Raw genomic sequence first — 12,954 nt, forward strand, 5'->3', positions numbered from 1 at the left:
ACCTTCTGATTCAAAAGATATGCTGTTGCTAAAAGACGTATATAAACTTTGTTTAAAAATACCAGGCTTTTAAAATTCTTTTTAAAGAATCCAAATTCTTCAGTGAAATCAACACTGAGTCAGTAGCTACAAAGAAAATTTGCTTTTCATACATTTCTACTTGCTAAGCAATTGTTTTGAATTCAGAACGCATTTAGTACTTAGTGAGCGTAGAAAAGCATTTGGGGTGTTTTTCTTTATGAAGCCTGGGTAAAAATAGTTGTTATCAATTATCCAAATAATTATAAATGAATATGAGGTTCACAGTGCTGTCATTAAAAACATATCACTGCATTTTAATCTCCTATGCTAAATACATAAAGTCAATCTTTCAACATTGTACATACAATAAGGCTAAGTGACAAAAATAAAAATTAATCGTTTCATCTGTTAAATACCAGGCTGTTAATAGAATTTCTTATACAGTAAGAATACTCAGATTGCGTAATTGATTTCTTGTTATGTGTGATGGCTGGGATTTTTTTTCCATGTGTTCTGTTTGCTGATTCTTAACTGCTCTTCCCAAGATTATGTCTAACTTGACAGTGAATTTTTTTTTTCCCTCTCGGCATGTTCTTCTAACAGTCTCATTTGTATTATTCCTAGAGTTGAAGATTGTTAAAATTTAGTGTATAGCATCTGCAAAAAAATTAACTTTTAACTGTTATTTCTAAAGATATATATATTTCCTATTAAATAGGTCCTTTTCATGGCATGAATATTTCATTCTTTTCAAGCTACAAGTTCTCTGAATTTGGGAGTCAGACCACTTTCCATTCAGTATTAGTGACAAAAGGAAAATATAAAGCAAACTGATAAGGGAGCAGAACAAATATTCAGTTAACCCTATAGTAACCTCATCACGATGTTTTGCTAAAAGCGTACATATGACATATTTTTCTGACTTTCTGCCTATGCTTTTTCTCAAATTCATAAAAAATATGACTCAGAAAACTGGAGGTGATCTAGCTGAGAGATGTTGTGGGTTCCGTTTTCTTATGTGCTCTATGAATAGCAGAGAAGAGGAAAACTTTAAAAATTTAATTATTCACAGATGCTGTTTAGATGAGTCAGGAAAACATGAATGAGTTTGAAATCACTGTGTATTATTCATTGAAATATGAGTGGTTAATTTGATTGCTTTATTCTAGCTATGCAAGAGAATCCAACAAATTAATAGACCTTCCGGATGACTACAGCTGCCTCATTAACCAAGCATCCAATTTCTCGTAAGTTGTGTGCAATTACAGTGAGGACCCCTGAAGTCTTCTGCTCCTTTTGATGAACTGGGAAACCTCTAACCTGAAAACCTCAGGAAGTTGTTTACAGTATCATAAAGTTAATGGCACATATTGATTGTCATCTCTTCCAGCAAAACTGTTGTGTATTTCGGTGAAATAGAAATTGCAAGAATCTGTATAACTGTTAACTGTACAAATGTTCAAAAGTACTTTTGTATCTTTTTACCATCTAGAGTTAATACATACAATGGATTTAACTTTTTTTGCTTAACAAAAGGTGTCCGAAATCAGGTGGTGATAAAAGCAGAGCCCCAACATTGTGCCTTGTGTGTGGGACCATGCTATGTTCTCAGAGTTACTGTTGTCAGACTGAATTAGAAGGAGAAGATGTTGGAGCCTGTACTGCACATACATACACTTGTGGTTCTGGAGTGGGCATATTCCTTAGGTAAGGAACTGAACACCTCTACATACATTGCTAGGTTAGATGGTGTGTGTAGACATGAAATTAATAGTTCTATAAATGTGATTGCAAGGATGGTTTGTAAGGCAGTGTTTTGTTAATAACAGGGTTGCCTAAAAACCAGAGTGTATTCATCTTCCTTATACTTTGGTATAAGGTTCAGAGGTTGTATCATAGAAAATTTGAATTTAATTTTAAAGTGAATTTGTTTTCTCTGTGTGTTTATTTCCACTCAAGTACTACAAAATAATGAAGGTAAATGCCTTGATTTTGTTGTTGTTACTGCTGTTTAAAAGATTAAAATTCATTTAGTTGTCTTCCTGCATACAAGGAAAGGTTAGATAATATCTATTTTCACTTTGGCAAAGATTAGTGAGAAGTGAATTTGTTTTATTTTCTTGTTGTGGTTGTGTTTAGTATTTTACACAGACTGCAAATAATATGACATGAAACTACATTGTTTTTAACTGCTATCAAGGAATTATAACAGGAAGAGAATAAGATCTTTAGCTTTAAAAAAAGAAGTACCTTTAAAAATCTGTACATGGAGATTATACAGAACGAAAGTAGGTGAGGATTGGAAAAGCAGTGTCTATGAAAATATGTGAAACTATTCACCTAAAAATCAATACCTAAAAATCTTCTCTGTGTTTCTCTCTAGAGTACGAGAATGTCAGGTGCTATTTTTAGCTGGAAAAACAAAGGGCTGTTTTTATCCTCCTCCTTATCTTGATGACTATGGAGAGACAGACCAGGGACTCAGGTAAATATTTAAAAAAATACTTCTTTTAAAGACAGGAATTCTAAAACTATCTGGTTTGTAAAATACACTTTCTATGTTACCTTTTTATTTTAATTATATAGGTAGAATATTTTTACATTGCTGCTGCATGTAATATCTTCAAACTTTTTAATGCTAATATGTGTTTTTAGGTTAAAAATATCTAATGGAAGATCTTTCCCAGGTTATAAATAGTTGTCTTGAGGTGTAAAAACTTAAATCTTTTTAGCATCTGTGAAGTTGCCTAGAAACTAAGGCTGAAAATTTTATTTGTATGTAGTGCATCAATTTGTATAATCTGTGTTAATTTAATACCAAGTGAAAATACGATGAGATTATTTAATGTGGTAGTTCTTTGTCTTAACTCCTATCTCTCCTTCCTATGAGAATAGTTTGGGGACTTGATATTGTTAATGCTTGCTACTTATGAAACTGGTCAATATCATAGCGTATGAACTGGCTCAGCATGGAAGGATTGCTGAAAACCTATGTTCAGACTTCTGTGGGCTGCATATGGGATTCCCAAAGGCTTGAGGGAATCATTGAGCAGTAAGGCTGGGGGATCAGACAAGGTAGCACTCCAGTTTACTAATCCAAGTATCTGTTGATTTGCCCTGACAAGAGAATAATGTTAAAAGGTTATCTAAATATTTAATATTTTAAAGGGTTATCTAATCTTTTATGTCACACCTGAGTGTTTGTGCTTAGTTGCAGTGTTTTATCATTCCTGATAAGTATTATCTCCTTTTCAGACGCGGGAATCCCTTACATCTGTGCAAAGAACGGTTTAAAAAGATTCAAAAACTCTGGCAGCAACACAGTATCACAGAGGAAATTGGACACGCACAAGAAGCAAATCAAACACTAGTTGGCATTGATTGGCAGCATTTATAATGGTTATCTATTGAAGACTGGAACTTTATTAAGATTTTTTTGTAACTCAGTAAGCTTTTCAAAGGAGGGATTAGGAAAAAAAATCTGAGGAAAAAAAACCACGAAACCCAGTCCTGTTATTTAATCTTTGTTTTACAATGTATTTCATAAAAATACCAGTTAACATTAATCAAGTAAACTTCTTTCTATGTAAGCAAGTTTTATTAGTCATATAATTTGCACTGTGCTTCCTTCACAGAAATGTCTTGGGTTATAAACCTGGGCAAATGAACTTGAGTTTCTGATAAAAAAAAGAATGACTCTTTTTGGAAGTCTGACTATGATTTTTCTTATAAACTGCAAGAGAAAAAGACTGCTGAAACAGAAACTAGATAGAGCACAATTATGGATTGTGTTTTGCCCCTTGCTAGTAATCTGAGCCGTTTTATTTATTCTGCATTTTAATACTTAAGCTGTGTGTACATGCAATGGAATGAAGTAAGGAAGCAAATAATGTAGCAAATGGATGTTTCTGTCTGCATCAGTGGATAATTCACTCTTTCACTTGGTGTATCTAAAACGATTTTGTCATTTGTACTCTTGCAGCTTTCTTGCTTCCAGTTGTTTTTTAACTAAAAAAAACTAACACTAGCTTTACAAGTAAAATAATTTAATTTAAAGCTTTTTCCAGAGCATTGCACTCCTTAGAATTACGTAGTTTGTAATTTGAATTTAGCTGGGAAACCCTTTAACTTTCAATTATGTGATTGGTTATTGGTATTCAAGGGTTGACATTGTGTTTTAGAAGATATTTTAAGATAACGACAATACATAAAATGTCATGAAAGCTAATTTTATGTTGATTTGCAGAAGCACAGAGGATATTTTCTTCATTTTTGTTAACAGTCAACTTTTAAGGTGCAAATCCCATCTCCTTTTTGTTGCAGACAAACTGAATGGTTTCCTCTGGCTTTGAAGGGCCGCAATCCCACTGCCCACGTTTTTGCATCGATTCATTTTTTTTTCTGTTGTCCCATCAAGTATATTTACTTTTTGGCTTGATTTAAAGCTCTGTAAAGATGTTTGCATATAGTATATTTTATAAATATATTCTATAACTGCGCAGATTTGCACTTGATATGAGGGTGCCTGAAGGCAGTGAGTTTTCTAGTTGTATGTAATTAGACCGCCAAGGTGTCTCTAAAAAGTGACATTATGCTTACTGATTTAAAATAAAATCCATTATCTTTATCTCTCCTATCTTCTGACAAATTAGCAAAATCTTAATTTACATAGTTCTGTTTCCTTAATAATCTGTGGTTCTTTTAGTTAAGTCTTACTTTCTGACTACATCTTCAGCCCAGATAAGCCATCCCTTTACTGTCTGCTGTGTCTTCAGTTACACTTGGTCTGACTGAATTGTTTCTATTTTTACAGATTTAATGCTTCAGATAAATTTTGTATATTCATGGTGTACAGGATAATTTTTCAAACATTCAGTAACAGTATTGAGTGAAGATGTGAAGTATGAAATAAAGTAAGTTGGCCAATGTTGATTTCCTTTTCTTAAAAATGGTACAGACTACTCTTGTTTCTTTTACCTGTCATAGATCAAATCATTTATATATTGCTGTCACTTTTTACAAAGAGACATGCAGGAGTTGCAGGAAAAAAATGCATTAATGCTTCATCTCTGCCTTCCCCTACACAAGCTGGTTGATGTATCAACAATTTTCTGTGCGTGGTACTTAGAAATCACTTTTTTTTGGTGACCTTAGTATTCCGTTGCAGAGAGTCTTGCTTCTTAAGCTGCGTGCCACATTTTCAAATAATGTGTAACTGCGCTGAAAAATGCTCTTTTCCTGTAAGCATAATATTAAAAAGATAATTGATGATATTGACAGATTTCTCTGTGCAAAGCAAAATATTGACAGTGAGAAGGATTTTTTTTCCTCTGGGATCAGAGTTGGAGACTGCGAGGTCAAATAGGTTGGTAAAATTATCACCACAAATAATTGTGAAGTACACAACTTATCAGTTTTTTGCAATTTAGTCATTCTTTATTCAAGACTTCTATTTTCTGATTTGTTTTGCATGTATTTATATTAATGTAGAAATATTTATATATAACATTGTTTCAGTATCAGGGAAATAATATCTGTAATAAATTGGCTATAACTTTAATATTTATGGATTATGTGTACAATCTAGAATGTATTATGTGTTTGGGGGGAGAAAAAACCCAACAGCAAAAGCCCACAAAATACCCAAACCTGAAACCATCATAACAGAATACAAAACAAAGCCGAAAGCATCAAGTAAATGCTTTTGGTGTTGACATTCAATAAGTACTTTTTAAACATTGTTTTTAGAATTTTGCTGAGCTTGTTCCTTCAGGTGTGTCGCCTTGTTAATCACAAGCTAACAGAAATACCTGGATGTGCAACATCTGCAATTCCCTGGCTATAAATGTAAGGTGATTATATTATTAGTGTCATTTCCTTCAGTCAGCTAAACCTTTCTTGACCTCTACCAAAAAGTCTAATCGTCTTTTTAAAGGATTGTAAATTGCATTTTGTAAAGGGACAAGGGTTGAGGTTCACATCAGTAATGTTTTTTACTTTGTTCATACTTCAAGATAACACTTTGTACTCCCTCCAATCTGCCATAGGAGGCTCTTACTCTGGTGGAAGTACATAACCAAGATAACACCTAGTGCCCTGACTTATGCCAAGAGCCAGTGCTCCCCACGGCTCTCTACTTCATCTGTAATGTTATTGGGAATTTGTTGGTTGAGATGAAGCGCTCGTGGATTCTCAGCCTGTTTACATCTTGAGCTCTCCCCCAGTTCCCTACAGCTTCCTGCTATGTCTTTCAAACTAGTCTTCATGCTGATGACTAAGCAAGTAAAATTGGGGCCTGATGTCCCACTCTAGCATTGGGAACAACCTGCACTGAAGGGTTCAATGTGTTGCTGCACTATACAGTTAACTTCTTTTACTGGACAGCAGACATTGCACATGCAGCTGCACAGACCCTTTTCTGTCCTTCTATGTTTGACATGAAGCCCTACCAGCTCTCGTGCTCCAGCCCTGGCATCTCATTTTAAGTGCATTTTATTTTATGCTAAATGACTTGGTGCTTTGTTTAGAAGCTCCATCATTGTGATAATTTTAAGTCCTGAATGTGTAGAGGAGAAGCTGGATGCTCGACCTACTGTGCAAGTACCTTCAGCACAAAATCCCAGCTGTTTTCCTTTCTGGAAGATCGAATTGCACAAGGGGAGTTGCATCTCAAATCTCTTCACAGTAGAGTCCTGTTACAGTCAACTGAGTGTGCAATCTGCCTCCCTTCTGCCCTGCACTCTCCTTCTCTGCTCCTTTCTAAGAATTGCCTTTGGCAAGAAGTAGTGGCTCCGTATTTCCATTCCACTGTTAGGATTATTGATTATGTAAGTCAAATATGACAGTATTAAACAGTTTTGGCTTGAATATGAGCCCTTGGGGAATGCCACTTGTAACTGCTTGGTTTCCAACTGTTCATTGCTGCCCTCTGAGCCTGGAAATCCAGCCAGGTTTCTGTCCATCTTGCAGTCTGTCTAGTCTGCATCTCCCCAGATTGGTTATGAGGATGTTGTCTGAAATCATATTGAAAGTTTTTCTAAAGAAAGACATCTACTGTACAGAGAAGGTGGTTTTACAGCAACTTCCATTTACTAAGAAGCAAAAGAGGGAACAGTCCTTTAAAAAACCAACCCAACAGATGAATGATTTTGTGTATGACTAGGGCAGGGAGGCTATCTTTCATAACAGCAGGAGATACTGGGTTGATCTTTGTGGGGCTTCTATGGGTCTTCTGAGCTTCATGTTTTTGTACTGCAATCTGCCTTGCTTTTGGTGAGCCAGGACCGTTAACCTGGCCAGTCCTGCATCTTAGTGGGAGCGGGATGGTATTCTTCGTATCTTAACTGGCACTAAAAGAAAACTTTGTTAGGGAGGCATCCACTTCTCTACCATTAGCTGTTAAGTTCCTTGGCTCCTTATGGTGAGTGTCCCAGGGTCCGACTTGGCCCTGCATGGAGAAGGTTAGAGACTTCATGGGAACAACACTGGATTCAGTTATTATCGAGGCTTGCCTTCTGCAGGAATGCTTCCAGGTGACAGCCAAGGAGCCTGCCAAACACACCTCTGCGTACATAGCTAACACGTCACCATCTGACTGTCTGCTTTCTCTGGGTAACTGGGTCAGGTTGTATGGTACTGCTTCAACATATCCTCAGGGTCAGGCACACAGAAACGTTGCTTACCAGTGATGGGAAGTCTTACAGACAAGTTCTCTTTAGGGAAATGTCTCTCCTTACCATGAATTCCCTTTTTTTTTTCCTCATGGGATTTGAATGTTTAGAAGAATGGGAAGGAGGAGAGTTGGCTTCTCCTTTTGGGCTATGTTCAAGCAAAGGTGGTAAGAGTCCCACAGTAAGAACATTGCAAACAGGTACTGCTGAGGCAAAAAAGTCTCTATCATTTAGCACGTGATGAAAGTCTTCTCTGTGTGTGTGTTATGTGTCAATAGCACATCTTAATTTCCAGTTGCTGATAACGTCTAGTTACCAGTAAGCAGCTTCACCTTGCTGGAGTGTCATTTGTTTGGTTTGGGGAGCCAGCATTGACTGGTGGAAGGGTGTTACTATCAGTCTGGGATAACTAAGTAGAGTTGCCTTCTTGGCTGCTGGGACTGCAGCGAGAGCACAGGCCACAGGCAGCTCTAGAGCGTGGCGGCATGCCCAGAAGGAGCTGGAGCCTCCCTGCCTCTCCCTGCTGCCCACCAGCAGTGCCCATGCAGTTTGGGTGTTTGCTGTCATGGAAGTTTGAACCGTTGGGTAAAGGACAGCAAAGAACTCCGTGTCAGGTGGGTGCTTGGGGATTCCAGGCTTGACTGAGGCTCTCAACCAGTCAGTGCTTGCACCCAGACTCTGGGAGTTCATCCCCTGGAAAGCCCTCCGAGGCCAGACTGAAAGTCCCACAGAGCTGTGCTCTTCAGACTTGGGCAACTTCCATTGCCAGTAAAAGGGAGAAGGGGTTTTATTATTGTCCGTTTTATTCTGAGGCTAACAGTGGTCAGGGGAAATAGTGATTCCTGGTCCTGTTCTGGGAGAGTCAGCTCAGTGTTTGATGGCTAATTCGGGTGTGACTTTTATGCAACTGTATTGAGCTAGTTTTGTCAATAATACTACTTTTACCTTATATTAATCAATACATATTTTGTTAAACATGTTACAGGCTGATACAGGAACATAAGCTACAATAAAATAGTTCAGACATTGACAAAGCAGGGCCCTGTGAATACCACACATTGAATGTGTGTTGTACCTCTCTGATCATGTAGGGATTGTTCTGATGCTGTTTAGTACACTGTTTCACCAGCTGGCCCTGAGAAGTAGCTGAGTATTTATGGTGACAGGTGGAAGCTTCGTACTAAAACGTCCTCTTGCTTCAGCTTGAGACCCTATGGAAGGGCATGGTGATTTTATCTTATTTAATTCTTTAAGTTCACTGTATCCACCCGCACGCTTACACCCACAGGCACCAAGACGTGCGTGTCCAAGTGGTCTGGCCAGGACTATGTGCCAAAGAGGACAGGAGCAGTGGCTGCTGAGTCCTCCCTACATACCTCTTGGTTAGTGATGGCAAGCAGGCTTTTGGAAAGATCTTTTATACCCATTGGGACTCAGCAGTAGCTGTGGTGCCATGTTTTGCCTCAGTACCTTGCTTCATCCTTCATAAATCTTAAGTAAGGCTGCCTGTTGTCTTTTCTTGTTTTGGGGTGCCTTGGCTAGAATATAGTAACGTGAAGAGGAATGGCACACGCACCACACTATAACCGCATTTTCTCCCTCATTACCAAAGTGCAGGTCTGCTTCTGAGAAGTCCGCTGTACTGTGGCCACTTGGAGCTCAGGCTTCCTGGGCTGGGTGTGTACACAACACATTTCTCAGCATCTACCCGCTTTATTGCTGTCAGTCACATCCCTCTTTATCTATACATGCTGCTCTTCAAAGGCTTGCTCAGTTATTTCTTCTTCTTTTTCATACATGTACGTTTCTATTCATACTTCATTCGTAGCAGTTTTGCGTATTCTTATCTTGAGGCTGTTGTGTGTTCATCCTCTATTTTTTTCCTGCTCTTGTGCCACCTTCCCCCCTCTCCTGGCATGCAAACATTAAATGCCCAAATGTTACATCTCTGTGTCTTGATGGAGAGATTTGTCAAACGCTTTTCTCTTGGAGGAAAAGAAGAGGGAGAGCATGAGGAGTTTCACAGTGCGCCTGGTCTAGGAGCTAAGAAATAGCAAGTACTGATCTTCGTCTCCATGACAGCAATGATTAAATGTTACTTTTTCATCAGTTTGTGAATATGTATTTTCACAGTCTCTTTCCAGACAGCGTGAGCTTGGAGGTGGTAAGTTTTCCAGCATGTCCTTCGTGTAGGATCTGGGAAGGAAAGCCAGACTGGCTAGTCAACCTGGGGCAGGGTGGGACAGCTGAGCTCAGCTTAGTGACAGCATCTGTGCAGACCACTGCGGGATGTTTTAGTGACTTACAGAACCAGGGTGTTGATTTCAAATCAACCACGTATTTGAGGAATAATGTGTGGAACATATTTCTATACTTGCAGTAGTCTAAACATGGAGGATGCTAAAGCATGTTAGTAAATCGGAGAAAAGGTTATACAAAAATAACGAAGGCAAGGACATCAGCAATATGTTCCCTCATGCAATCCACTGGTGTCCTCTAACGAGAGATGCCTGCATTAGAGAGGTGACGTTTGCTCCTCATAAATACAGCTCCAAGGAGCCTGTGTTTTCTTGCAATGATTGTAGCAGTCTTGGAATGAATGTGCAATTTGGCAGACAGTACACTAGGAGAAAAAAAAATCTGCAGTAATTGTTGGGCATCTAATGCTGTTGAACTAGTTGGGCATCTCATCTGTGTATCATAAATCTTTCCATGTCAAGCTTTGGTAATTCATAAAGTGCTCTAGTAGCTGAAAGCTCAGAACATGGCATGAACTCTGAAACAAAGTACTTTGTGTTATATTTTCTTTTTCTGTGTGCTAACTACTTCACAATGTAAGCTTTAAGCTCCCCTCTACTGTCAGCTTGAAGAAGATGGAGCTGAAAATAAGGAATTTTGAGGTGGTTTTTTTAACAGAGAGGTAAATGCTATGTGATAGCAACATCTATGGCACTCAAAGCATGCAGAAGCACACAGTGTTCAGTTGGGAGGCTAGGGAGTAACTGCTGTTAATATCAACGTATGTGAGGTAATTAAATAAAGCATTTCAGCGTGGGTAGCACTTCAAATGGTTGGGCAGATGTGGAATAAAAGTTATGCAGGTGTTGAAAGGTGTCACATCTGTCTAAGACAACAAGTGCAACAACCAGCACGGTTGCTTCATTGCGCTGGAGCATAACACGTGCTCCGGGTGGGAAGCCCTGCTCCAGGCAGGGCTAGTGAGGTACACGTGGTGTCCGGGGCTGTAGTAGCAGTGATTGTGCTGAAGGGAGGATGGGGTTGCTTCCTGCTCTCAGAGCTTCAGGATCCACTTGAAAGTCTTCACCAGTGACAGAGACCTCGTTGCAAAATATTTGAGGAGGGTATGCAGCACTGGGGATGCGTACCTGCACGAGTAGCACTCCTGTTGAGTGCCAGCTTGCAAAGAGGGAGGGAACAGAAAGTCATTCTGTCCCACTGGAGTTGGAGACATGCTGCGGTAGTAATTACTTGAAATCTAGACATACGATTGTGAGTCTCTTCCTGAACAAAATGCTTCCTGAAATGAATTTAATCCATTTTTAACATTACCTAATCTCAAGAATAATCTGAAGTACTCTAAAATTAAAAAAAAAAAAAACTTAAGTAGAGAGTAAATTTAAATTTTATGTCCAAATTACATTTAAAATTCTGGGGTGAAAACAAGAAACGCTGTCATAATTTACTGAAAATATGCTTACAGCAATGTTACAGAATCAGTGTTACTTCTGTTCTTGATTAATTTATGTAATTATTGAAAGATTCATTCATATGAACTTGTGAATTCACCTTGTCCTTGTTTTGTATTTTCCACCTGTGTTTTTTTCCTATCTTTAACCTTAGTCTGTTATTGGTGTCAGAGAAAACACGCGTGTAAATGGGAAAGCTCACACCCATTTGAAAAAGCGTTTGTCTAAGACAGAGCTGTATTACCCTCTGAACAGGTTACTTGGGCAGCTGGGAAGGCAAAAAGCAATTCTTGAAAGGAAAGCTTTGCATCTTGGAGTAGATGAGCGTAGTGAGCCATCTCTTTCCAGTTTGCGTATACTGACGTTGCTGCCTGGCTGGAGAGCAGGCTCGGTCTGTCTCCAGCTGGGAGGGATGCACAGCTGGGAGGGACGGTGGTTCTCTGATGCTGATGTTAAATTCTGTATCGTCGCATATTTCAAAGTGACTTCTATGGGTTTTTTTCAAGATTTGAACTTCATTTTCACCCTCTTAACAAGACTGTCAGTCTGGGGAATTGTGTGCCTTGGACCTACTGCTTTGGTCTCCTCCTTTCACTGCCTCTCCAGCTGCGGTCATGCCTCACCAACTTGCACATGCCCAAGCCTCCCCATTTCTGACTTGCCATGCTTGACCCTGTTTTGCCTGGGAACGTGATGTAAAACGTGCGGAGGCTCGGTTGCCTGGTGAAGCGGTGTGCCTTCAATCGGATGACAGGCTGCAGACCTGCCCTTTGGTCCTTGTTTTGTTGAGTTTGCCTGGTATGTCCGATTCACGCACCACCCTTTGCTCTGGAAAAATTGGCTTTGAGAACAAACTATCGAAACGCACCTCATAACAAACTTAATAGTTGACTCATGCTTATGGACTACCCTTCTTTGTAGTAGAAAGAGGTTAATTACACGAGACTTGTTCTGTGTGTGTGGCATTGGAAGGGGCTGGTGGGATGGGAGGTGAGAGCCCTGCTCAGCCCTTCCTCTGGCACCGCACGTCAGGGAGACTACAAAAGGGGGTGCGTTCCCCAGAGAAGGGTGCTGCAGAGGTCGTGCCTGTGATGGAGAACCCACAAAGCTGAGCTCCAGGCCGGGGTTTCCTGCAGCTTTCCCATCTCACAAATGCACTTTGGATCAAAATTCAGTAATACCTGTGAAATGACATGGGATCAGCAAATGGAGGTGCTTTGAGAGAGGTGGTTTACTATTTCAGTGTTTCAGTCAGTCACTGAACACTATAGGTCTGATATAATTAAAAAAAAAAGTTTCACATACGCATTACTTCAGATTTGTGATAGCTGCATTGCCGTTACCAGAAATAAATTTGCCTAAGCCTTTGTCTCCCTGCAGGGGGCTGTTATCACATGGCACCATTCTATTTTTCTGGCCTTATCTCTTAATTAACTAATCTCTAATAATGCTCTTTATTTTTTTTTTTAAATAAGCATTTGTGATCTGTCCCCATTTTACTTTGATTATGGTAAGAGCAATGTTTGGTTTTTTTACAGAACAAACAAGTCAGGTGG

At 39.1% G+C, this 12,954-nt stretch overlaps 1 protein-coding gene across 2 annotated transcripts in view; it reads left to right on the top strand.

The window, feature by feature from the left end:
- Positions 1-4,947, top strand: part of UBR2 (ubiquitin protein ligase E3 component n-recognin 2) — a 59,423-nt gene extending 54,476 nt beyond the window's left edge. For both annotated transcript variants that reach the window (XM_030034398.2, XM_030034399.2), the window contains exons 44-47: positions 1,191-1,268; positions 1,558-1,728; positions 2,405-2,506; positions 3,277-4,947. In XM_030034398.2, the coding sequence (XP_029890258.1) occupies positions 1,191-1,268; positions 1,558-1,728; positions 2,405-2,506; positions 3,277-3,418 (493 nt within the window). In that variant the 3' untranslated portion in view covers positions 3,419-4,947. The remainder of the gene's footprint in view (positions 1-1,190; positions 1,269-1,557; positions 1,729-2,404; positions 2,507-3,276) is intronic.
- Positions 4,948-12,954: the final 8,007 nt, after the last annotated feature.

This window comes from Aquila chrysaetos, chromosome 13, assembly GCF_900496995.4.
Source record: "Aquila chrysaetos chrysaetos chromosome 13, bAquChr1.4, whole genome shotgun sequence".
NCBI lineage: Eukaryota > Metazoa > Chordata > Aves > Accipitriformes > Accipitridae > Aquila > Aquila chrysaetos.